The sequence below is a fragment of the Coregonus lavaretus genome (genome assembly GCF_964263955.1).
Source record: "Coregonus lavaretus genome assembly, chromosome: 21".
Classification (NCBI taxonomy): Eukaryota; Metazoa; Chordata; class Actinopteri; order Salmoniformes; family Salmonidae; genus Coregonus; species Coregonus lavaretus.
In genome coordinates, this window is record NC_140008.1 from 23,709,220 (window position 1) to 23,736,645 (window position 27,426).

At 42.2% G+C, this 27,426-nt stretch overlaps 2 protein-coding genes across 2 annotated transcripts in view; one reads left to right on the forward strand and one right to left on the reverse strand.

Moving 5' to 3' along the window:
* Positions 1-2,650: 2,650 nt before the first annotated feature.
* LOC311148575 (replication factor C subunit 4-like) lies at positions 2,651-9,096 on the reverse strand. The gene is made up of 11 exons (XM_084185559.1): positions 8,994-9,096; positions 8,645-8,765; positions 8,347-8,425; positions 6,383-6,462; positions 6,128-6,247; positions 4,606-4,749; positions 4,312-4,432; positions 4,081-4,206; positions 3,868-3,948; positions 3,135-3,248; positions 2,651-3,018 (listed from the first exon to the last, which is right to left on the reverse strand). Exons 2-11 carry the CDS (start codon positions 8,755-8,757, stop codon positions 2,923-2,925), a joined length of 1,074 nt encoding a protein of 357 aa, XP_084041685.1. The 5' UTR covers positions 8,758-8,765; positions 8,994-9,096; the 3' UTR covers positions 2,651-2,922.
* A 10,596-nt stretch (positions 9,097-19,692) lies between these two features.
* The window catches only part of LOC311149091 (guanine nucleotide exchange factor DBS-like), a 64,140-nt gene continuing 56,406 nt past the window's right edge, over positions 19,693-27,426 (forward strand). Inside the window, exon 1 of the mRNA XM_084186202.1 lies at positions 19,693-19,774. Within this exon, the coding sequence (XP_084042328.1) occupies positions 19,759-19,774 (16 nt within the window). The 5' untranslated portion in view covers positions 19,693-19,758. The remainder of the gene's footprint in view (positions 19,775-27,426) is intronic.

Consider the following 27,426-nt stretch of genomic DNA (forward strand, 5'->3'; position numbering starts at 1 on the left):
CAGTGTAAATATCAGATTTTATGGTTGGCTATATAAGGTACTTGCATCCCAGACTGAAAATGAAACATTAAATCACCCACAATTGAAATTCTGCGTGCATAACTTGCTTTCCTGTGATCTTGGTTTGGGCCAGTAGTTTTCACTTGGTACTGGCCCGGTGTGCCACTGGCAAATTTACCTGAATTTAAAAGACTGGACTGGTACCCAGGCTAACTGCCTATCATTGTTTAAAGACATTTATTTTCATTGTTAGAGTGGCCGCTTAAGTATCTGGTCAATATAATGGATAATCTGTGGTCACACTCAATAACTGAAATGTATATAAACAGTGTATAAACTGAGCAGCATAGTAAGTCTGGTAGCAAGCAGCAGTTGTGATGTGTGTGTAGCATGAATGTATATATGTGTGTATGTCTGTGTGGGTGTGTGCATGTGTGCTAAGGTGCAGAGAATCAGAGCAGGTGTTCAGTCCAATTCAAGTGTTCAGCAGTCTGATGGCTTGTAGATAGAAACTCTCACATGCGATTTCTCAATTGGCCCAAGGGGGGTGGCGCTGCATCATTCGTGGGGGACAACATGCTTACTGTTGCCTTGTTGACATTTAAGGTTTAAAAAATAATTTTCAAGAAATTATAAAATAGTTTGACAACCCTGTTTGTATCAATCCCAACCGTTAACTTATATTTTCCAGTGATGAAGACATGGATGTCTCATAATATGGTGGGGTATGCAAAATAGGTCAACTTTGAGCACTTTTATCCACCTTTAAGTCACTTTCTGAGCACTTCTACAATAGACAAATATGTATGGAAGTTTTTGTTTAAATCAAAAGGGGTGCTTTCAAAAAGTGATTGAATTCAAATGGATTTACCCATCATAATTCATAGGGTAGGATGTTAAAGTGACATACTGTACATTGATTAATCCTGTGATGCTCCATTTGGCCCCTGCACGGGATGGGATGAACTTGTCACCATGCTTGCAGGGAGAGCACATTGGGGAGTTGTTGGGCGTCAGGTTGCGCATCACCTCTGTCACCTTCTGTGCAATGATACAAATTAAAAGAATGGTCATTAATTAATCATGACAGGTAAATGGAGAACCATCAAGTTCCAGTGCCCTTTTAAACAAAATTGTTCTCCTATTGGTATGGTCATCATTGCACCACCTAAAAATTAGCAAAGACACACCTTCCCTTTCATAACACCTCAGAAAGTTTCCCCATCATGGATAAATGGAAATCGAACTTCATTTCAGACATAAAATGTAGCTATATCCTCAACAAAATGAATAAGCGTCCACATACAGTAAGTGCAGTCAGAACCTGACATATCACGTGTCCGTATTAAGAGAACGCATGCAGTAGTTCAAAGGCAGAATCAAATAGGGGATTCAAACGTCCCAACTTCTTAAACAGGTTTTTTATGAAATAAAAATTGGGAATTCAAATATCCATAACTGCTATATATATATATATATATATATATATATATATATATATATATATATATATATATATATTCTAGTTTCAGCCACCACCAAGCTCCCTCTCAAGACTACACACCTGCGGAGCCTGTCAGACTCACGGGAGAGGGTTGTGATGAAGTTCCAGCCTCAAGACTGGCTCGACACATTCTACCAACTCTGTGACAAGCTCAGACCGGAAGTAAAAGACCCCACCTGTCATGTCTCCCTGGAGAAATGTGTGGCAATAGTTATATGGTTAGCCACCAACTTGGACTACCTCTCTATCGGTGACCTACTTGGCACGAGCAGCCCCACAGTAATCACATTTATACTAAATATAGACAATATCATTGTGACAGTGCTGAAGCCACTCATTCATCAGCCAAGTGAACAGCAGCTGGAGAAAATTGCTGCCATGTTCAACACAAAATGGGGTTTCCCTCATTGTGTGGGTGTCATTAATTCCCTTCATATGTCTGTGAAATCTCAACGCCAAACAGCAAAGGATAGCCCTCCACGGTGGTGCAGGGAGTTATGAACAGACAAAGTCAATTCTGGGACTTTCAAGTAGGCTTTCCAGGTAGCACTGATGATGCAACCGTACTGCAGAGCTCTGAACTATGGATGTTGGTGAGAAGGGGGATTGTCACCACAGACACCTCACAAACTCATGGGACAACCTCTCGGCGATGTGCAGTTGGGTGATGCAGCCTTCCATTTACAGAGCTGGCTGCTCAAATGTTATCCAGAGTCACCTCAACAACATTAAATGCTCTGCTGAGTCATGCACGGACCCCTATGGAGTCTACCTTTCCATGCCTGAAAGCCTGCTGGTAGTGCTTGAAGCGCAACAACTGCCAAGCTGCCCTGATCCCTGTGATGACCCAGGCATGCTGCATTCATTCTACATAATGTGTGAGATTAATAGTGATCCCTGTATGGAGAAGTGGCTCAAAGAGAAGAGGCAAGGCCTTTCCCGGCCTTGCGATGTAGCTGCTGCATGTCTGGATGGCGCCAATGGCGAGGCGGTGAAGTCTTTACTATGTGACTACCTCCATCTACACTAAACTGACAATGTTGATCTGTTACATCTGTAATCCTACTTTTAAAATGCATTGATGTGATGTATATATGATGCATATTATGGACAGTATGTGCATGTCTGCAAAGAAGAATCCATATCTTGTTTTTTTATTCAGTTTTCTTTATATAAAAGAATATGGTTACATGTGTTTTTTTCCTAACTGACTCAGAAAGCCCAGATGTGAAAACACAGTACTTTTCTATGAAACTGACCCATGAAGTATGACTTGTACAGCACTGATTGACAAATACAGTATTTAAAGGAATATATTTAGATTAATGAGTAAAAACATACAAAAATGTATTGAAAAAGCAGTTGGTTAGGATTTATACGTAGAGGAACAGTCCATGAGGAGAGGTGAGGTTGTAGGGTCAGTTACTCTGCGTGGCTTGCTGCATGATCACAGAACACAGACTCAGCATCTGCAGGTACTCATCTGCACCATCCACTAAACACTTATCAACCACCTGGAAGAGGGAGACAAATCAATAAGACACTACTACTGTAGGCGTCGTCATCACAACATTATTGAAATAATAATATTGCCACATTAATGCAAGTTATGCCCCTTTGAAACACCTACAGCCATCTTTTCCGTGATGGCAGACTTCTGCTTGTCATTCAGCTCTTCCTCTATGATGGCTTCGTGTAGCTGGTTAAGGATCTGTGTGGCGGCATAGCCTTCATCTACCATGTTCTGAAAGTGGCAGAATGGCCTGGTGAATAGTCTGTTAGAGAGCAGCCACATTATACACTGAGTATACAAAACATTAAGAACACCTTCCTAATATTGAGTTGCACCACCCCCTTTTGCCCTCATAACTGCCTCAATTTGTCAGGGTATGGACTCTACAAGGTGTCGAAAGCATTCCACAGTGATGCTGTCCCAGGTTGACTCCAATGCTTACCACAGTTGAGTCAACTTGGCTAGATGTCCTTTGGGTGGTGGAACATTCTTGATACACGCGGGAAACTGTCCGAGCATGAAAAACCCAATAGCATTGCAGTTCTTGACACTCAAGCTACTACCATACCCCGTTCAGAGGCACTTAAATATTTTGTTATTCCCATTCACACTGAATGGCACACATACACAATTCATGTCTCAATTGTCTCAAGGCTTAAAAATCATTCTTTAACCTGTCTCCTCCCCTTCATCTAAACTGATTGAAGTGGATTTAACAAGTGACATCAATAAGGGATCATAGCTTTCACCTGGATAGTCTATGTCATGGAAAGACCAGGTGTTCTTAATCTTTTGTACACTGTGTAGATCCATATGTATTGAAGGGTCAATAGAAAGCCAATGTACATACCCGAACAGCAATCTCTAGTTTTTCAAATGTGCCCTTGTAACAGATTTTAAGCAAATTGTTGATCATCTTGGGGGGAACAACCTTAAAAAGATGAATGTGAGCATGGTCAGCAAGAAGCAAAAGTTCGATACCTCTCCTTCGACAAGACTGCACACAGTGCATAAAACAGGTAACTATTGCTGATGTTGAGTGTAATACAGTTAAAGCACTCACCCCTGCTATCTCTATGACTGCACTCTCCGTGATCTCATTATCTGTGTTCAGCCGTGCAGCACTTTGAAGAAAGGTTATAGCTTTTCTCAGATCACCCTCTGAAACCTTCACCAACGCTGCAATTCCCTGCAGGAAAACAGAATTGAAGGAAAATGGAAGATGATTAATTTAAGTAAAAAGATGTGTATTTATTTGTAAAAATAAAATTTCAGAGACAGTTGCAATCATTACCTCCTTCGAGTACTTGAGATTCTCCTTGTCACAGATTTCTAGCAAGCGCTCTTCTTGGACCTGATTGGCTAGAGGTTTGAAGCGGAATTTGGAGCATCTGGATGTCAAGGGCTCAATAATCCTGAAAATAAAATCCCATTCAAATTGAGTTAGCTTAGCTACAGATTTAACATTTATTACAGCATGTTGTAAAGTGTCTCAAAGAGTTTGTATTGTTATGTAATGGACTCCCAAAAAACCCTGTATTAGGTTTCATATTCTAGTGTGCCTCTTGGAATCTGAAACCCAATTGACCTGCTGACGTAGTTGCAGATGAGACAGAAGCGGGTGGTCCGGGACTCCTTCTCCATGGTGCGTCTGAGAGCAGCCTGAGCAGCATTGGTCATTGAGTCAGCCTCATCCAGGATGATGATCTTAAAGGGTGGGCATGGTTTCCCACTGTCAGAGATAAGGAATGGAAATAGGCTTTAATATCCTAATTTAACATGAACAAGATGCTGACATAGTTATAGGGGGTAAGGAAAGTACATGTATTATATGATCTGATTTGTTGTGTAGATTGAGCTTGTAATGAAGGTTAACCCTTTACACTCGTGGAAATTGGCCTATATGGATAAGGCTAAATTGAAATGTTTCTTCAGAAGAAATATGAAACACATGCATTTCAATGGTAGCAATTTAAAGGGAACAGTTTAGAGATTATGGGGGAAATTATTAGACCAAAGGTGAGGACAACAGTTCACCTGACAAGACTGAATCCAAACATTAACACTAAAAACAAACACTGTTGATTTTGTGCATTTTACATTTACTGTATTTTTTGTTGATAATGAAATCTGAAAATACTGATGTGATTTTATTTGGCCCCCCAATTTTGAGCAATAATAAATACATTTTTTAAATTCATTGTTGGAAATAAAAAAGGACTTAAAAAAAGACCAGCAAATCAGCTCCAAGTGATTTTAATTTTTAAAATCTGTTCCAAAGTATTACCACGCATAATAGAAAGACATACTGTATGTAATTGTATACAAATGTACACAAGATTTGGAGTGATGATGTTTTAGTCATCGGTTCGGGCTTCTTGCGGTCAATTTGCAATCTATAAATTAATTGTAATGATGTTCCGGCCCCCTGACCATCCGCTTAAGAAAAATATATATTTTAAAATTTAAAGAAATCGGCCCGCAGCTGAATCTAGTTGATGATCCCTGAGCTAAGTTATAAATACAATATTACAGTGTTAGGCTTTCACAAAGCAATTCACGAAAACAGAGTCATGAGTGCATTCCGGTGCGTGTTCCGCTGCGGATTTTCTTCACAATAGACAAACATAGGCTCATTCTGTTCAGAACAACCCAGGGTATAATGACATGTCATCTTGTAACTGTACATCAAACATAGTGACCATAAACGTTGACACTGTATATTACATGAGTTTTATGATATGGAAATGTGAAGTGCACATTTGGAGTCACGGGTATTTGGTTTGCTTGTAGGACATCAGAGGTATTTATTATAATCCTAAACGTCTCAACATTCAAAATACATAGTCCTCTTAAATTTATAGCATTTCCCTCACTCAGACAAAAAAAACATTTGTAAAAGTTGCCCAATTAGTGGGAGGGATGGGGAAACTTCATGTCGTGCGAGGTGCTCAAGTTCAGAATGTCTGTCATCAAAACCCACACAGCGCTGTGAAGCGCAGAGCCAGGGCTCTGATGTCTTGTATAGCATGTTCCTGTACAGCCACTACATTCCAACTTCAGTGCCCAAATATGCAATTTTTAACCCCTATACAGATACTGGTACTTGCTCAGTGCGGTGTCCTGCTACAGTCAGCTGGGCAAATCTCTTGACTTTCTCTCGGACCACCTGAATCCCTCTCTCATCAGAGGCGTTCAGCTCCAGCACTCTCTGTCGGTACAGCTCTGGCCTGTGGAGAGGAACGGACAGGGAAAACTCACTGTGGTGTATACAAGCACTGTACAGCTGAAACACACGAACGCAGTGTCTGCATAAATTGGGAGTTTGCATGCAGTAATCTGGAAAGCTGGTGAGTCACTCTCACCCATAAAGTTCCCTGGCTGCAGCCAGGATGGTGGAGGTCTTTCCTGTTCCAGGTGGTCCATAGAACAGCAGATTTGGGAGCTGCAACGGAGATGATATAATATAGGTTCTCCAATCAAAACTGCATCTTTTGACCAATGGGTAAAATAATGTTAATTGTGTAGATAATCCACTAAGAAAGCCAATGATCCAAACCTCACGTCTCTATCATAATCTGTTCAAAGCTTTTTGGAGTTTTTACCCTTGTAGGATGGTCAAAATTTGGGTGACTAAATAAGTGGAGGCCTGATATTTTTGTTGTTGTCATAAAACCAGGTATATAGCATTGTGTCAGCTAGGCTGGATGCTTTGTGAGAACTAAGGCTACCTGACAGGCTTACCATTGAACTCATCTTCCTTCTCAAATCCAGAGGACACGAAACAATAGAGGTAAGATAGTAAAGTGGTAACATTTCACCAAACCCACGGTTCGGCACATATTGCGGTTTTGGGGTCATGGTGCGGTTTTGGGGTCGCAGTTCAGTTTAGCGGGAAAATGAAATGCCAACAGTTCCTGTAGTTAATTTTTGATTTGGAAAAAGATGTAAAACTAACCCAGGAATAGATCATGAGCCATATAATGTAGGGCCTTATAAAATTGGTTTTATTTTTTGCCCATTCTATTTTTCCAGGTTTCAGATTTTCCCCTGTTTGTCAGGGTTTCACACTCAAATGAAACTTTTTTTTTTTATAGAAAAACAAAATGTGAGGTTCTATGTCCACAATGCTTAAACCACATCAGGAGACCATTTGAGGTATGGGAAAAATAAGAAATATACATTTTTGGGTGTAGATATACCATTTAATTTAGGTGCACACCAGCAAGAGCCGTGCTTGGTTAGCAGTGTTTCTGTAGCACACGTGATTGCTTAACAAATCACCACTGGAGTGAGGCAAATAATCATATCATTCTGCCAGGTATGCATAGACTACTTTGTAGTTAACATTTTTATGAGAAGGTTTTGGGAAAGCCTTTCCATCTACCAGAAGACTGTTGTTATTAACGTCATCGCTAAGGGCTACACAGTGGCAGACAAATGCACAGACAGGGGCATTCCTGCGCCGTTGCCTCTTCAAAAAGGAAAATACGAATTACTTATGTATTTTGTTCATGTGTTATCGTCATAATGGGCTAATTAATGTTCTAATCAATTCAATATATTTAGTTGATTTCCTACTAAGTTCAATACATTTCTGCTTCTACTGGGAAGCAAAAATTTTCCCAAACCGGAGATTTAAATGATGAGGATCCTCCAATTCTTGTTTATCGACCCCACCACTAACCATCATCCAGAGCTAGTTCCCAGCTGCGCCTCCCGAAAGGATAGTTTGAAATGCGACAATTAAATGTTGTATTACAACGTGCACATAGTCTTGTCCCATCACTGCAACTCCTGTACGGACTCGGGAGAGGCGAAGGTCGAGAGCCATGCGTTCTCCGAAACACGACCCCGCCAAGCCGCACTGCTTCTTGACACACTGCTCGCTTAAACCGGAAGCCAGCCACACCAAAGTGTTGGAGGAAACACTGTACAGCTGGCGACCGAAGTCAGCGTGCAAGGAGTCGCTAGAGCGCGATGGGACAAGGTCATCCCAGCCGGCCAAACCCTCCCCTAACCTGGACGATGCTGGGCCCAATTGTGCGCCGCCTCATGGGTCTCCCGGTCATGGCCGGCTGCGACACAGCCCGGGATCGAACCCGGATCTGTAGTGATGCCTCTAGCACTGCGATGTAGAGCCTTAGACCGCTGCGCCACTCGGGAGGCCGGTAGAATGTATTTTATGACATAAGGTAGTGAAAGGTCATCACAAGTGCATTTTCACCCGGGTGGACACCCTATGTAATATTCAAAACAGAACCCCAGGCACACAGTATTTACCCTAAACATATGAGAAGTCACTAATGGATCTGAAGAGGATACTTACATCAGCACCCTCTATAGTCTTCTTCAGCACAGCAACCACCTCCTCTTGAAACGCCACCTCTTCCATACATTTTGGTCTACTGTAAACAACCAAACAATGGATTTCAGTGTGTAGTTGATCAAATTAATGCAGGGTTTTCTTTCTGACTAAACATAGCAAGCTACTTGTCACCAAGATATTTGCCTGCAGCTACATTAAATGGGAAGAATAACAACTGTTCATTGTGTGTCTGGATTTACATTTTATGAAGGAAGATTCACAAGGGCTTACATTACAGCTGCTGAGAAATTGAACTTACTATTTTTCTACCCAGGGGACAGACTTCTGCTTCTTCTCTGCATTGGTCCCGGCACCTTTCTCTTTCAGAGGTCTGGTGCCTTGTGTAGATGTACCTTTCAAAAACGCTTGCATGGCTCTTCCTTGAAAATAGGATTTAGAAAACAGACCACTTCCCATTAGTCACTGAGCCATACTTGACTGTCTTGCGTGTCAAAGAGGGTGACGTTCACCTTCTCTTTCTTTGACAAGCTCCTAGCTGGCTAAACAATAACAACCACCAGTTAGCTAGCTCCCAGAACAGTTTGCAAGTAACAGTTAGCTACTGATTATCAGTAGCTATTTAGCTTTGGTATTAAGAACTAACTTACCCAAAGTTGCTCGAAATAATACTTTACACCGTTTTAAAGAAATAGTTATCTGTAACTAGATAAAATGCGTTGACATGTGTGGTAGCTTTCCCGCTCTGACGGAGAAGATGTGACGCCTTTTTCTGCCTACGACATCAATCTTTTTCCTCCAATCAGAGAGTTCTTCTTCTTCTTCTTCTTTGTTATAATGGCGTTCGCAACAATTTGATGTTCATTCCGCTCCCTACTGTGCGGGTGGATAATAAAGATCCCCAAAAAGTAAATAATGCGTGGTAAAAAATATTCATACAAACTATCAATAATAAGGTTAAACTAAGCAAAAATCAACTTGTTTTTCTGTCAAAATCCAAATCAGGTCCCTACACAGGCTCTGATGGATCCTGTGAGGGCGCGACATTTTCTGGTGACAGTCCTGGTAGTACTTCTGCCATAGGGCGCGACATTTTCTGGTGACAGTCCTGGTAGTACTTCTGCCATATAGTCTTGGAGCCCCAAAAACTTTTCGGCTACAATTTTGTCCAGCTTCTTGGACTCTTGTGCAGTACAATTAATAACTGTGGCTATAACTGCTACAAAATCCACCTTCTTCACAATGAGTGTATCCAGATCACTTGATTGATGTAAAACATTTGCAACTGGTTGTGATTCATTCACCACCATATCTTCTTCAGTACTGTGGTCTCTTGCCCCTTCACATTTAGGAGGTCTGCTGTACAGCCCTGATCCTTGACCTCTTTCACCCAAACAGGGCACTCAAGGAAGTACGGAGTATGATCCCCACCACAGTTGCAACATTTTCCATTCACAGATTCTTCAATAACATACTTCTCCCGTCTGCAAACATTTGAACGTGGCCATATCTTTTGCAATTCCAACAGCATTTGTGTGGTTTGGACACAAATACTCTCAACGCACACCTCACATATCCAAGCTTCACATGTGCAGGTACAGTTTCCTCTAGCTCTCGAAAGCTTTTGGCAGCATTCTGCCTTGCAGTCCTTCTCCCTACAGTTCTCAGCCATTAGCTTCGCACACGATTGCCTCATGTGAACCAGGATACAATCCCGACGCTGTTTTAACGTTTAGAAATGTCAATAATCATCGCTTGTGATACGGCTTTCGAAACATATGGCCCTTATCTTTCATCAGCTTCAAAGAATCCTTCAAATAAAAAAGATACACTTACTGTAGCAGTTTTGCACAGGTTGCAGATCCATAAAACTGTGGGTGCCTCCATTTGATGAAACTACACCTCCTCATACACAGGTGTTTTGGAGCATACTAAATAGCTAATTAGCATAGGTGGTCGCCTCTTGTCTTCCTTCGGTTGTCCGTAAACAAGCGCTGTAGCCCTAACCCTATCAAGGTGTGTATCAATTTAATCTTTCATTTTTTGAAAATTACTTCTCGCTGAAATTAAAGATAAAGTCCTTATGCTTCCAATACCGTACCACAAGTGAAGCGTGTTAACGTTCAGGTTGAGCATCGGGAATCTTAACAAAACTCCCCCTACAGAAGACGCCTTCATCCAATGAAACACCATACAGCTGGCGACCGAAGTCAGCGTGCAAGGAGTCGCTAGAATGCGATGGGACAAGGTCATCCCAGCCGGCCAAACCCTCCCCTAACCTGGACGACGCTGGGCCCAATTAATGGAACTAAGGGTGTTTTCACATATAGTCCTCTTTAAAGCTAAATATCTCAGTTATCTTTGTATTCACACTGCCTTTGAATGAGGATTCAACTCTTTTGCCAGTTCACTTCACCTATTTTGTGGTTCGAGTCCTCTTTGCATTCACATTGCTATGTTTAGAAAGGAACCAAGATATTTTGCCAACATTCACTCAATACACTCTGGGCTTTTACAAAGTGCAGGACATGCCATTCCATCATAACGTGTTATCGGACCGCTAGATATACCTACTTACATTTTGGAAGATAAGATTGCATTTAGTTAAAAGATTAGACATAATTGTAAACCGAAGATACTATTAAGTGGTCCTCTGTAGCTCAATTGGTAGAGCATGGCGCTTGTAACGCCAGGGTAGTGGGTTCGATCCCCGGGACCACCCATAAGTAAAAATTTATGCACACATGACTGTAAATCGCTTTGGATAAAAGCGTCTGCTAAATGGCATATTATTATTAACATGTAAATATTATTGATAACAGAATAAATAGCATTAGAATAACTGCAGATTAAATAATCCTGTAATTAAAAAGTATACACCCAATGTAGGCTACTGCCCCTTTAAGCGGCTAGTATTGATTTTGTACTATATGTTGTCTTCTCACATTATTCAAACCCCACATTCGAATAAACAACTGATGAAGCTCTCTTAGCCTATATATCACATATTGCAAATAAATAATCTGAACAAAAAACTCCACACTTTTTGTGGAATTTCTGTGCATCCATGACAATCGCTAATTAATATCAAAAAACAGCGTGTTCCCCCCGAACCGGCACATCATATTCTCTCTTTTGTGCCACTAATGTGAGTGGGTGGTTATGGTAGAGGAAACGGTGTTGCAGTAGTCTAGTGTGTGGCGCAGGAATAATGACTAGCGAACTTGGGGAGCTTTGTGTTCACATTGCGCTAAAAAAGGGAACCCGACTTAGAATTCAATTGAACCGAACTCAGACCACCTCTCGAGATGGTCTCCGTTCGGTTCGCTTCGGGGCTTTTTTGAGAGGTCTGAGTTCCTTTGGAGTTTTCACACACTGCACACACAAAATCACTGAAATCACACTTGAGGACCCAACTGTGAAAACACCCTAAGAGTCATGATCAAGGGCTAATGCTGCCTTCAAAATAACTGGGAAATCGGAAATCTCCGACTTCCGAGCGTTCAGGACAACTGGGAACTCGGGAAAACGATGTATGACTGGGAAAACTCGTTTAACGGTCATCCAACTAGGAATTCCAAGTCAGGAACTCTGGCATCTTTTGCTGCGTTCAAAACAACTGGGAACTCGGAAATCTCTGACTTCCGAGCGTTCAAAACAACTGGGAACTCAGGGGGAAAAAACTAGCTCTGACTTGGAAAAATCATTTTGAAAGGTAATCCAACTCGGCCATCGTTCTAGAGCTCTGACTTTCCTACCTAAAGATCACTGACGTTATGATTTGACCTAGTATTTTTTCGAGTTCCCAGTTGTTTTGAAAGCACCATAACTCCTTTAGCAGGCAATGGGCAATTTTGCCAGATCCAGTGCACTATTCTTCTGTTCTTCATTTACACAATTAACCAAAACAAGGCTGCTTCTAGTCACCTTGATTGAATCGACAATCAGAGAGTTGAGCGACAGTAGCGTTTCAATAGTCAGAAGCGGCTTCCTCTCCTCCGTCTCCTCTTCATCGACACTAGGGAGGGTCATTGCTGTTGTACTAGGAATGATGTATGTGAAATAAGTTAAAATAATACATTTTCATTCTGATAATATTTTATGCCTCTCATCACCAGTCACGACCATTTATGCGTCACATGATCGAATCCAGTGGTAATGGAGTGGAAACGCAGATGTCTACTGGGCGGCTTCTCAATGCTGTGGCAATCGCCACAATGCAACGCAATGGCGTGTGGTAAAAAGATAATGCTCTAGGCTTGCACGTTTGCTTTCATCAAAATGTGGTATAGAATAGTAGAGGGATGGGTTGCCGTTATTGGTTTCAAAACCACAACGAAGGGTAAATAGCCTATTGGTTTAGTTTTGTCTGAGCACAAAATAACAATGTCAATTGAATCATGCTTTCTTTCATGACATTAAAATAGGAACGCTAAATGTATTAATAGTAATATCTACACATTTTAGTTTTTGTATGCTAGTAATGGATGACTTGAAAATAAAATCCTTTACTTACAATATTATATTTTAAATTGATATAATATTATTGAATATCATAATTTGATTTATGTTATATTGTCTACCATTTAGACAATACTTTTCATAATTAATTAAACAATAATAATAATAATAATAATAATAATAATAATGAATTAAATCATTTTCTTGAAACAAAGTTTTCGTCATGTCCCATACGGTACTTTAGCTCCGTTTTAGTGGCGCTATATCTCCAGGTTTTGTGTTAGGGGGCTAATGGATTCCCTATCTCCCCAAGGCAGGTAGCGGCTCTCTTTTGCTTCCTGGTGTCTGACTCAGCCTTTATTACAGCAAGCCGAGCATCTGCCTGAGAGCGCCGTAAAATCCTCCTGATTGGCTCACCCAGTGAGTGTGTGTGTGTGTGTGTGTGTGTGTGTGTGTGTGTATCCATCCATTATTAATAACGCACACACACATACTATGCTACATTGTATTGTAATTTTTGACGTGAAGAGATCTTTTCAGTGGAGTTAGAGGTATCCTCAGACCCTGAAGTTGCTTCCCTTCTCTCACATCATCCCTCAGAGGTGCTTGCGGACTGGGAGTGGCACCAGGCATTGTGTGTGGAGGGTGCCTCAGCCTCCTGTGACGGAGCGGATTGACGAAGGAGAGCGGATGCTGCCCACACCCTGAGATGCTCTGCTGGCTGAGAGAGGATGAGATGTCTCTGCAGGAGTTCCAGCAGCGTGTGGACTGTGTCATCACACATGTCGGTGAGTGTCTTGTCTTCATCCCTCCATGGGCCATCAGCCACACCGGGGGTGTGGGGAGGGAAGGGGGATACCCAGCAGCTGCTCCCTGCATGGTCTCCCTATTCCAGACAGCATCTTTAGAGATGCCTAGATATGAAATGCTTGACTATAGAGATAAATGTGTGAATATTTGGTCTAAACGGAAAGAAATGTCAGATTTGGGCTGATCATTATTGTTGCAATTTACACTCAATTTACATTTTACACAGTTCAAGGTCAGAGTCAGCCTTACGCAAATAACCCTGAAGTATGTTGTTTTCTAGTACTCATTTTTACATTTGACATTTCAGTAATTTAGTACACTCTTATCCAGAGCGACTTACAGGATTAATTAGAGTGAAGTGCCTTACTCAAGGGCACATTGACTGATTTTTCACCTAGTCTGTTCTGGGATTCAAACCAGCGACCTTTCGGTTACTGGCCCAACGCTCTTAACTGCTAGGCTACCTGCCGCCCAAAATTGGGATCTGGTTTGTGGATTTATATTTTATTCTTGTGTAGATTTATAATGGACCCCCACACCAGTCAGACTTGTCATTCCATTTGTCTATTCTCTGATAATCCCATCCCATTCTTATTATGAATTTAATTGTAAATCACTATAACCACATTTTAGAGCTAATATGTGTATTGTCATGGAGATATATATACAGTATTTACCGTCATCTATGGGTTTCATTACATATTTTATGATACTCAATGTTATTAGCCACAAGACAGAAAAACCTACTATACATCTCTTTAGATTCCTATTTCCCCCTCTCTCAATTCCTCTTGTTTTCCCCCATTCCATATTCTATGTCCGGGTCTTCTGGGCTGGGCAGAGGAAGTAGGTTATTGTGCCACGTTGGAGATTGTTACAGAGTGTCTTCAATCGCTGCTCTAGTGAGGCAGTCAGGCAGCAGCCATGTATTGGGGAGGGGACTGTGCAGGCAGTTACCATAGAAACGGAGATAGCCCAGGCTTGTGTGCATTGGCCCTATTGATTTATGGAAGCATCCTCCCCTGTGTTGCTGTTTGCATCTCTCACGCCCCCAATTTATCAGAGACCCCCAATAATTTCACTATCACACCCGTAGGGTGCGCTCTGGTCCACTCACCCTTTGCCCTAAACAAAATGCATCCATAGACTTGGAGGTCCTCCTCCTTTACTCATTAACCATAATTTAATCATTGTCAGATTATAATAATATAATATTTTTTTGTGTATGGGTGGTCCCGGGGATCGAACCCACTACCTTGGCGTTACAAGCGCCGTGCTCTACCAGCTGAGCTACAGAGGACCATATATGGTGAGCGTTATAGATTGCTGTCGTCATAACAATTTATTATACCTATCTGACCTAAATGTCCCCACAGTGTTCTTAATTAAAGGTTCATAATGAGCTTCCCTATACAGAAGATGAGACTGACGACAGTAACGTTATTCTGCTAGTGGCATTTATTCTGCTAGAGACACACCCCTCTGTTCAACTGTAAGGGATGTAGAGCTGTGCAGATTCAATCACTATTTGACATTAAAAGCGTGTGTGGGAAATGGTGAGCTGGGCAGCTGATGTCAGCAACACTACATCAGATATTAATTGCAGTTAAACCTTGTAACAGGCTCCATGACTCACAGAGAGCAAAAGCGAGAGATGCAAGCCTTATCTGAGCTCTCATTGGTGGCAGGTGACATCATAGTTGCCGGAATGTGAAGGCTGTGTAATTTAGGGTAACGGCGTATGGATTTCATGAATAATTAATGATATAAATTATGTAGCATTCAAGCGGCTGACTCCTCTTTTAAACAGAGTTATTAGAATGATCAAAATACAGACCATAGTCCTCTCACAGCTCTTCCAAACAAATTATATTTACAGGAAAATACATGACCTACTTGAAATGGACCTTCAAATAGTTTTCAGGAAAAAAAGATCAGGCACAAGTATGTTATGTTTTGTTGCCTCTAGCAACCAGGGAATTACAGTAGGACATTGCTTCTTGTGTAAAGGGCAATCCTCCCCAACACATCCCAAGAATATCTAATATGAAGAATTCAATCTCCAAATCATATAGGAAAATATAAACTCAGTATTACATGACTTAAATTCTTAGCCTCATAGTATGCAAAGATTTTGGCCCAGTGTAGCAGTAACCCTAATTTCAGGCTGCCCTCTGTACTATTTAGTAGAGTAGAAGAATGGAAATGTGTGGCATCAGTCATCCGTTGCTAATTGAACTAAGGGGATTAGCATGGTCTGGCTACTCAAGGCTGGCCCCAGATACATACTATGTGGTTAACACAGGGAAATGAAACAGTCTATAGGCCTATAGAAACAGAAAATACAACCACATCAAAACATGAGCACAGACTAAAGACACAGCAGACAGGGAATCATAAAGGCACCAAGGCTGGAAAACGCATTAAAATGTCAGAGTAATCACTACAATATGTGGTTTTCAGAGGCATTTCGTTTAAAGCATACTTTCCACAGATGAGTAACCATTCTTGGCAGATTCTCACCAAGTGATCAGTGACAATGTACATGTTCTGCTGGCTCTACAACACAGACCTCGATCCTAGACATTATGTATTTTGTGTGAGCATGTTTATAGTTTCTCTCAGGATGAATGTTTGCTTACTTGTCTGTCATTCATTTTGTTGTAACTTTGGCACTATAGTAGTTATATCCTCTTACAGTAAGCAATTATTCTATTGAGACTCTATGTACATCATAGATAGTTAAATGGATAAATAGAAAGAAGCATTGTTTTGTCCCTCCCTTCATCTATCTGCCCACCCCTCATCGGCTTGGCAACCAAAGGGCCAGTGCTATCTTCTAAAATCAATACCAGATGCCACCATGAGGGCCTGTGCCATGCCATTCTGTAATACTGATAGTCCATTCATAAGCCTTCCTTGGCACAGAAGGAGATCTATAAAAAGTCCAGATTATATCCCATACGCAGAGAAGTGAACAATGGAAAGGTCAGGGGGTCATCCTCTATCCTGTTGGAACAGCAGCCATGGTGTTCATCATCTGAAATGTCCTGATCAGATGCCTTCCTTCCTCATCTCTGACTTCTGAAATCATATCCCTTCACAACAATGCCGTCAACTTTATCTCAGTTTTTGGATTTTAGATTATGTGGAATCATAAATTATTGATTGCAGTGATTCGATGTTCATAATTGCCAAACAGTGGCAAAGTGCATATAATCTGCAGACACGTCATAGGCTGTTGGTTTTTGTATCACTCAGAGGTTGTCAACATGTTTTAACCTCTTAAAGTTAGGTAGGTGTTCCAGCCATAGATCTTCCTGGTGTCATAACAGCTCTGGTCTTGTTTACCCAGCCCAGCCTTGTTGTTATGACGTAGGCTGTATTCACACTGCTTCCCATTTGTCCCTCTTTACGTGAAAGGGTCTCTCTGCATTCTTGGAAAACGTTTGTCTTATTTCGCACAGCCCCCTTTGGGCTTTGGCCAGCATTTGACTGGTGCTCACAGTAAAACAATGGAACAATAGCCCATTGAGCCATCAATCTATTTTAAGAGTCTGGCCTAATTTCGACCTCTAATATAGTCTTACTGCTCCAGTTTTAGAGGGCTCAGGGTGGCCCTCAGATCAGCAGGGTCAAGCTCCACAGCAGGCTTGGAAAAACCGAGGGCATGTAGGTGGAAGACAGGAGTCAGGCCAGGTAAGGCTAGGACACACAGAGGGAGTCCTGGGGATGACTGCTCCCCATTCTCCTTCTGTGACCTTTAACCTCTGTAAACCTTTGCTCTCTGAATGTGGGTGGGAAGGTTTGCCGACCCCCGATAGGGCATTAATTGTGAGAAGAATTACCTCAAGGCAACGGTGTCAATTCAGCATCAATAGCACTGCAGATTACTTTTTTTTACCAGAACCGTAATCTATCTCGCAAGGGGTTGAAGTATATTGTGTGCGGTCACAGCATACCTGATCTTTGGGTCGATTTCCTATCCTCAGTGCGTCTCACGGTTGAGAGCTTTGATGCATGCTCTGCTCCTGCCCTGGTAAGTGGGGCTCGCTGCTACAATGTAATAGTACAGATGTTCACAACAACTCTGAACCTGGGATGACATACTGCTCATTTATAATTGAAATGGCACTGAAACTAGCTTTTCCCACAGATGTTTATATCATTTTATATGGTTAGGGTAGGGTTGTTCATCAACATGTTCATGTCAAATAAAATCAACACATTTACGTAAAATAAATACTGTATATGCTATTTGGATTTGGTTGGACTCGGTTGTAATTTAGTTATGTCCTAGCAATAAAGAGAGAATAAAAAATAGATTGTGAGGAGAAGCAGATGCATTTTGAGCATTCCAATATGTATCTTTCAAAAATAGGGTGACCTTGTGTTGACATGCCAATATGTGTGAGCGCCATAACAATAGCAGGAAGCAATAAAATACACTGTGTGTGGGTATCGGACTCAGTGTGTGTGACCCTGGACCTCTTTACTGCCAGCACGGTGCTGGTCAGAGCTCACATATACAGTACTACTCATCCCCCTCCCTATGTGTGTGCAGTGATCTCCGGATCCAGACATGAGGCATACGTTTTTCTTTTACATGCCAGTGTCTTGTTCCTGTTTTCTTGTTTGTAGAGCACATGTCCCAACGGTAAAGGCCAGCTTTCTGCTGACAGAGCCACATGGTGATGTCATATGATGGAATTTACTCCCTGCCCCTGACCTTAAGTAGAAAAACAAACAGTGCAAATGCTCTGATATTCTCCTTGTACAGCAGGTGTTGCTTCTTTTCTGGTCTTTTATGCTGTTTCATTAGCATAGTGGTTTAGAATAGCTGATGCCAATACTGTGATTCAAGATCATACTGTTGAACTGAACATATAGTTCTTATCACATGACGTAATCACTGTGAGCACAACATCTGAACTAGTGACCTCCTCCATCTCGACACCACTTGGGAATAGGAGTCTGTCTGTAGACACCCATTCTCTGCCTGGGAAACCAACTATCTGAGCATAGTCTGTGGAGACTTCTCTCCGTCATCCATAAAGAAAGGAGGGACATTGCACCTGTAATTTTTTTACGCATATATTTTATTCAATTTTATGGAAAATGTGGCAATATCAGATTATGTGATATGTGCACTGTATGTTTGCGATATCTTGTAGTAAATGTGTATAGTAGGTGTATGCAGAGGTAAACACTAAAGCCAAATATAGCCCTATCACTGTCATTAAAGTCGTCCCTGAATAGACCAGTGTACTAAGATCAGCTAGCGAGAGGGATCTATGTTTATCAGCCAGTGGAACGGTAAGCTTAAGATACAGACCTGTGTATTATGTATTTTTAAAGGCAGGAAGGCCACTGGATCCTATTTCCTGTGACAAACATCAAGACTATAGTATCACACATATTGGTCATCACTTTGACACTAAATGGACACATTATGATGTAATGGTTAAGTTCTTACAGCACACAGTGTGGTGATGCCTGAAGAGGCAGATTTTTAAAAAGAATGTTTCAGATGTTGTATAAAGTTATATTGGAGTAGTAGTCTTTCTCTCTCTTGGCAAATAGCAGTTCTACAAATGTAGCCCACCAACTGTGATGCCCATGGGTGTAACTTAGATATAGTATGACTGATAATGTTCTTGTGTGTTATTATTCTCATGTGGTACATACCCTTGACCACTGAGAGTGTCTTGGGAGGGAGGGGTGAGAAAGTGCTTCTGAGACAAGGACAGGCCAGTGAATGAGCTACAGCCAGAAGGAGGAAAAGCCGTGCCTTTTGTACTGGGTTCCTGACGCACATTGGCCACACAGCACTCCACAGCACAGAGGCTGAATGTCGGGCTGGGTGGGGAAGGAAAGGGAAGCCCCCAGTGCCTCAGGGTATTGTTGAGGATATTGGTGTAAACCATGCCAGTCTCCTGAGCTCCACTGGTCACAAGGCTTGAACTCAGACCTCTGGCGAGAGCTCTGACAGAACACACATGCACCCACACACTCACAGACATACACACGGTAAGGAATCTGCTCCGCGGTGCTCTGCGCGTTCTCCATAAACACAGCTGGAGCCCTCAGGGCAGGACTGTTGTGTTCAGCGGTCTGGTTCGGTCCAGACAGGAAGTCCTCGCCATGGGCTCAGTTATGTGTAAGTGACTGGATTACCTACTTTAAACCTTCATGGATATTTTCTGTGTCTTTCACTCATACAGGTCTGGTTTCTATGGCTCTTTTGCCTCTGAGTGGTGTGAAACAGATGTGATGTAAGCTAGTTGTGCTACTGGAGAAGCCTGCTCAGTAGATAGCAGTAGGTAGGGGCTGGTGGTTGAGTGGAGTGGTGTTTCCTTGTGACGTCTTGAGTAAGGAGCTCTGGTGCTTAGAGGCTTAAGACGTTCAGCAATGTGACCTAACAGAGAGGCCGGTGATTACCCTGTAAACACCTTGTGGGAACTTTGGTCACAAATAGAGCTGTGGAGTTCAAAATGCCTGATCAATTCACATTGGAATGTATTATACAGTATAGTTTCCCTTTGCTTCTGTGCATACATTTACATTTTAGTCATTTAGCAGACATGTTGTGCTTCACAGTGAAATACATGGTGCATTTCACTGTTAGATTCTCCCCTGAGTGTGAAGTCACCTGAGCTTATATAGAGGTTACGTAAGAAGGGTTTGTGATTATCCTCTGTTGCATGTGCCCGGCATAGAGAGGGAAGAAACGTGGTCAGAGGCAGCAGCTCCCTGGCTCCCGGGACTGAAGAGAAATAATTGCAGTGGTAGAGGCTGGCCGGGGACCGTGTGTTTGTTAGAGATGTGCTGCGCTGAGAGACAGGACTATCAGATGGAAGGCACTGTAAGAGAAGAGCATCCAGGGGACTTGAATAGCAGACCAGGGGTGATTCAGGAGGACTGAGCCTGGGAGGAGAGTGAAGCTCTGGTAGCTGCTCTGAGCTCTCTCTGTCCCTGTCTCCCTACTGTCACCCTGGGCTGGAGTCTGGACTGACCTTGACTACGCTAGGCACTGCGTAGGAAGGAACTACACAGGCTGGTGTGCAGGAAAGCCATCTCCTGAACACAAAGACACACACTCTGACTCACTCTCAGACATGAGTAGTGCAGATATTTTGACGCTCCGCTGTGGTGGGATGATGGATGGCTCTCTGCGTTACCAGACCATCCCCTCGCGGTGTTCGGCGTGCGGGCGGCACACGCGTGGTGCCTCCTCCATGGTGCGTATCTCTGCCGGGGAGATGGAGTCCTACCACCGCTTTCTGGGGGTGTGTCAGAAGACTGAGTCAGCCACGGGGAGAAGTATGTCCTCCCTCTCTTCCCTCTCACCCTCCTTCTCAGCACCTCTCCTTCACTCCACCCCCCTGCCCTCTGTCAGGTAGTTGATTGATGGGATGCTGCTAAGGCCCTGCTATATGTAAATGCTTTGGTGAGATTTCATTAGTCTGCTGCTGCTATCTGAGGTATGCCTTTCCTTCTAATATTAGACTGATGCATTTCTGAATAGGCATGGCAGTTCTCACCTTCTCAGACATGCTTACTGTATGCCAGGTTGCTTTCCTATTTGCATGTCAAATGGCTTGCATTGTCCAGGATAGAAAGCTCCACATCACAACAACCTTTAAAATAATACTTGAGTAGAACATGTCTTATACCATGCATGCAAGCATGCACAATTTTGATTGTTTCCCTCTTTGGAGAAGTGGCAATGACAGCAGAAAAAAACAGCTCCAGGTTTTTATAAAAAAACATCTGAATCAGCGTGTCTATGGTTGGATAAAGCTGTCCTGTCTGACTGTTTTCAATATGTGGGAAAAGACTAGCTGGCAGTATGTCTCAATGCCCCAAAGTTTAATGATATCACAAAATAACCTACCCAGAAGCCGTTGATGGTCCCACAAACCCTCAATGCCTAGACATTCTCTCTTATGTGTGATTATCCCTTGCAATTGAATGTACAGCATTTGTCAAATAGTCACCTATGGTATCCAGTTAGCTGCCAAGCCTATGTCCTTATAATATAATAATATAATGTCCTTCAGGGCATCTGGTTCAAAATATGTGTATCTAAAGATTTAAATGCAATTAAATTGTTTGGGTACGTTCAAGTAAGGATGTGTGTCACTTTTTGCTCTTCCTGGACTGTCTGTATCCGAAGGTGGATCTGAGATAATGTTCTTTAGTCGGAACAAAGTGACACATTCTATTGCCAGAAAGCAGTTTCCGAATCTGTCCAAGTGGAATTCCAAGAAGTATTTGATTGTAAATAGGAGAATGGGGTATCCATCTTAATGTCATGAGTGTATGACTGAAACCATAATGACCATCACATGGCTTTGACGTCTCTTCCTCAGAGATCCTTTCATCTCTTAGCACCATAATGATGTCCATTCGTTCTGTTCCTAGGACAAGTTTCCACATGAATGTTGGCCAGAATTCATGGTCAAAATCCCAATTTGTTGCCCTATTTTTTTCCCAATCGGTTGGTTGGTATTCCCTCCACCTGAAGTTGAGATTATTACACAGCTGGGGTTCGTTCAACTTCCAAAGACAGCTTGCTTAGCTTTCATTTGATATCCATCACTAGGGGAGTTTTGTTTTTGGAAGATAAATGGACCTGTCTGACACATCCTTTTTATTGTTTTCTTGTAAGGCTGCCCTTTTCCTGAGTGTCAATGGGAAACGTGCTCTTTTGGATGTACACTACCAGTCAAAAGATTGGACAAACCTACTCATTCAAGTTTTATTTTTACTATTTTCTACATTGTAGAATAATAGTGAAGACATCAAAACTATGAAATTACACATATGGAATCATGTAGTAACCAAAAAAGTGTTAAACAAATCAAAATATATTTTATATTTGAGATTCTTCAAAGTAGCCACCCTTTGCGTTGATGACAGCTTTGCACACTATTGGTATTCTCTCAACCAGCTTCATGAGGTAGTCACCTGGAATGCATTTCAATTAACAGGTGTGCCTTTGTGGAATTGATTTCCTTCTTAATGCGTTTGAGCCAATCAGTTGTGTTGTGACAAGGTAGGGGGTATACAGAGGATTGCCCTATTTTGTATAAGACCAAGTCAATATTATGGCAAGAACAGCTCAAATAAGCAAAGAGAAATGACAGTCCATCATTACTTTAAGACATGAATCTCAGTCAATACGGAACATTTCAAGAACTTTGAAAGTTTCTTCAAGTGCAGTCGCAAAAACCATCAAGTGCTATGATGAAACTGGCTCTCATGAGGACCGCCACAGGAATGGAAGACCCAGAGTTACCTCTGCTGCAGAGGATAAGTTCATTAGAGTTGCCAGAAATTGCAGCCCAAATAAATGCTTCACAGAGTTCAAGTAACAGACACATCTCAACATCAACTGTTCAGAGGGGAATGTGTGAATCAGGCCTTCATGGTCAAATTGCTGCAAAGAAACCACTACTAAAGGACACCAATAAGAAGAAGAGACCTGCTTGGTCCAAGAAACACGAGCAATGGACATTAGACAGGTGGAAATGTGTTGTTTGCTCTGGAGTCCAAATTGGAGATTTTTGGTTCCAACCGCCATGTCTTTGTGAGACGCGGTGTGGATGAACGGATGATCTCCGCATGTGTAGTTACCACCGTAAAGCATGGAGGAGGAGGTGTTATGGTGTGGGGGTGCTTTGCTGGTGACACTGTCTGTGATTTATTTAGAATTCAAGGCACACTTAACCAGCATGGCTACCACAGCATTCTGCAGCGATACGCCATCACATCTGGTTTGGGCTTAGTGGGACTATCATTTGTTTTTCAACAGGACAATGACCCAACACACCTCCAGGCTGTGTAAGGGCTATTTTACCAAGAAGGAGAGTGATGGAGTGCTGCATCAGATGACCTGGCCTCCACAATCCCCCGACCTCAACCCAATTGAGATGGTTTGGGATGAGTCGGACCGCAGAGTGAAGGAAAAGCAGCCAACAAGTGCTCAGCATATTTGGGAACTCCTTCAAGACTGTTGGAAAAGCATTCCAGGTGAAGCTAAGAGTGTGCAAAGCTGTCATCAAGGCAAAGGGTGGCTACTTTGAAGAATCTCAAATATAAAATATATTTTGATTTGTTTAACACTTTTCTTGGTTACTACATAATTCCATATGTGTAATTTCATAGTTTTGATGTCTTCACTATTATTCTACAAAATAAAGAAAAACCCAAACTTTGACTGGTACTGTATGTCGATTTACGAACCAAAATATCTACTATATTCAAACTTCCTCTCCAACAATATTGAAGGAGATTACATCAGTACTGTTTGTAGATCCATGACCATGGAGATGTCCTGAGTACATATGGAATTGTATACTGTATAGATGTACTGTATGTGACACTGCTTTGTGAGAAAATTAGCAACGCTAGCACTGCGATGCAGTGCCTTAGACCACTGCGCCACTCGGGAATCTTCTTAGAGAGAGAAATATTAGCAGTCTCATATTCTCCCTGTGTGTGGATATCAGTGTGATCGTGAGGCCTTCCCCTCCCCCACAAGCACTGGTGGAGGGTGATGGTGGAGAGATGCTTGGCCTAGTTCTTCCAAAAACACTACCTCACTCTGTTTTATGGGCTCCTGCTCCGCTCAGCATGGAGTGTTGGTCACAGCTTCTCATGTCCCTTTAGTTAAATAAATATTCCACCCAAAAACTATATTTTGGTATTTGTTTCATTAGTCCATTGTTGACATAGTCCCAAAATGTTTTGCTTGTCAGCACTCAAGTATTCAAGATATGTAACTTTTAAAATACAGAATTTGCATTATATGATGCAAAACACAGCATCATGTGATGCAAAATGTATCATACAGGGATGATTTCTGTATTTTGAAAGTTACATATCTTGGAAATGTGAGTGCTGTCAAGCAAAACATTTTGGGACTATGTCAACAATGGACTAACGAAACAAATACCAAAAGATAGTTTTTGGGTGGAATAAGTGTGATTAGTGTGTGGCATTTAGGCTATATGTGGTGGATATTGTAGGCTACGCTTTTCATACAAAAAACTTGAGTGTATATGTGACGTGTTTCTTCCATTTGGAAAGAGAACAATGCAAAATGTATCAACATATTGATTTGCACTCCTTCCCAACAACTGTCTGTCTCCTTATTTTGTCCTCAATAATGGCCTTTTGTTACGTAACCCTGTAACACTAGGCTTATTGTCTGTGTGTGAGGTCCATGGTGGCTCAGGCAGGCAGGTCGACAGGGCAGAGAGGGAGTCTAGCTAACTTCCTGTCTACCTGTTCAGACACAGCTGATCTCCCTGCTGTAGACTGCTGCTGACCTGCCAAGTGATTAAACCCAGAGCTAATTATCCCATAATAGCCGATCTACTGGCTGCTTTCTCTTTCTCCCGCTCTTATTGAGGCTACATGCAGGCGCACAATTACCCGCTGTCCCTGGGTGGGTGAAGAAAGATTGTTTACAAAATCAAGGGTAGAGTTTTAAGTCTAAACCCTGACATAGATTCAAAGTACCACATGGAGTGAGGTTTTTTAAATGAAATGTGTTTATGAAATTGTATACTAAATTAAGGTCCCTTAAAACATGGTTTTCATGTTGTCGTTTGTGACGATTGTAACACATTTCATGTGGCAAACTGGACAGCACATGTTTCAGTGAATCTCACTATTTTGGAATCCAGTGTACAATGGGAAGGAAAGCTACTTATTTAACATACAATGCCTCCGTAGCTGCCACCGGTGTTTTGGAACATACTTCCTCTAGGACCATAAACACCCTTGTCTTACCATGCAGCTGCTCTGAGAAGGGGGATGGAGGGAGGGAGGGGGGTCACGTTCAGTCATCCAGAGAGAGAACAGAGGAGAGACAGAGAGTCAGATCAGAAAGGGGTGCACAGTCAGCATTTGACTTTAATGAAGAGGGATGATGCTGAAGGGAGGAGAACACCAGAGCACAACACATAATTAACTTTCTTTCTTTCTACCTACCTACCTACCTACCTACCTACCTACGGGGCTGCCCCCCCCCCCCCCCCTCCCCAACTTAAAGAGGCAGTAAGCAGTGTGTTTCTTCTCCCTCCTCCCTGAATCCTGATAGGTTGTTTGTGTGGCTGCTGTGCACTGAGAGAGCCTTGTGAGAGATTAGAGTGGAGCTGTGAGACGCAGCTAGGGCTGGAAAAATTGTCCAAAGAAACAGATGCACTCCTTCCTTAGAAAATACTTTCCGAGCTGTGTGTGTCTGGCGTTACTTACTCGGGAAGTATGAAGAGGTGAAAGGGGATGAAAATGGTTGAAAAACGTGTTTTGAGAAACTTCCGCTGCTGGCTGTGTGATTTCGCCCCGTCGCCTGGATTAGTGTGACTTTTCTCTCTCTTCACACCCGACTATAGTGGCACTATGATTAAGAGAACCAGACCTGTCATAGGTAAGGTATTTCGACTCCCCTCGTTCGCTGCCTCTCTGTCGGGAGTTATAGGGTGTTTACATGCCAAACAGAGACACGTTTGTTCTCACTCATGTTGCTAGCCTTAGTCCTAGACTTTATTTCCATTACAACAGAATACCAAGAGGCTGATATATTCTTCAGTGTTTCTTCTGAGGAGCTCAAGGGACTCTTGCCTGTCTGTCCATAGTTAATGCTGAGGGACAAAATGCCTCCGTTTTTTTGTAGTTTTCTGTGGGGGAGTGTGCCTCAGGCTTTTATGACTTTCTGTTGGCGGCCAACTGTGTGTGAAATTAAATTGTTGCGTGATAAACGTTATGTAGGCTACAAATATATAACATTGTTGTAATTTCTTTGTGTAATTTATCCAGTCCTCTACTCATTATTTCACAACAGCTGCAATGTTGTTAATTAGTAGGCTAAGCAATTATGCTTTTTGAGCCTTTACTGAGCCTTTGTATAAATAGATTTACAGGGAATGTAGGGTAAAGTGAAGTAGGCTACTTGATTTAGGGAATTCTCGGATCTTGTACATGATCATATAACTCACCATAGCTAATGATTGAAAGGATACCTGGTTGCCCTCCATGTAGTTTGAGGTAAGCGAACGTTAAACATATATTCAATAAATTATGTACTTTCCAGGAAGAGAAAATGGTGCCCTGATCTGCAGCAAGCATACAGTACAACTCTCTCATGGGAATCATAAAAGTTTAGGGTTGTTCAATTGTTGCCAGTCAAATAGGTCCATATCTTACAATATTGCATTGCACTTTGACCCTTATGCAATCAACAATCTTTAATATCCACTGTTAATGGATAATACATTCAGACAGTATACAACACTGCTTGGTTTAGGGGAAAATACAGTATGTACTGTAAGTCCTCATATCCAGTAGATGTGTTCTTGTAGCTGAGAGTGAATGTGTATGTTTCTGCTCATTGGAGCAGATGGAGAAGGCTGAAGGCTCCCTTGCACAAGGTGAGGTGAACACTGGGATGAGGTGTGTGGAGCGCAGAGGACGGTGCCCCTCTGTGTTGCCATGGCATTAATTCATGGCGTCTCCACACGTTGCTGGCACAACCTGCCACAGAATCAACACCGTGTGGACAACACACCCACCAGACTAAAAATACAGCACATATGACTGACTAGGGCCTGGAGTTTATCCTGACCACGTGATCTGACTATAGGGAAAACTCTGGATGGCCAGGACTGGATAAAGTGCAGTGTGTGTTAATACACTCCTTTTATACCATGGCCAGACAGAGGGTGTTTTGTTCACAGTGAAAAGCTAGCTGCAGTGTGCTTCAGGCCAGGGTGACCCCAAACCATTAAGGCAGACTGATGG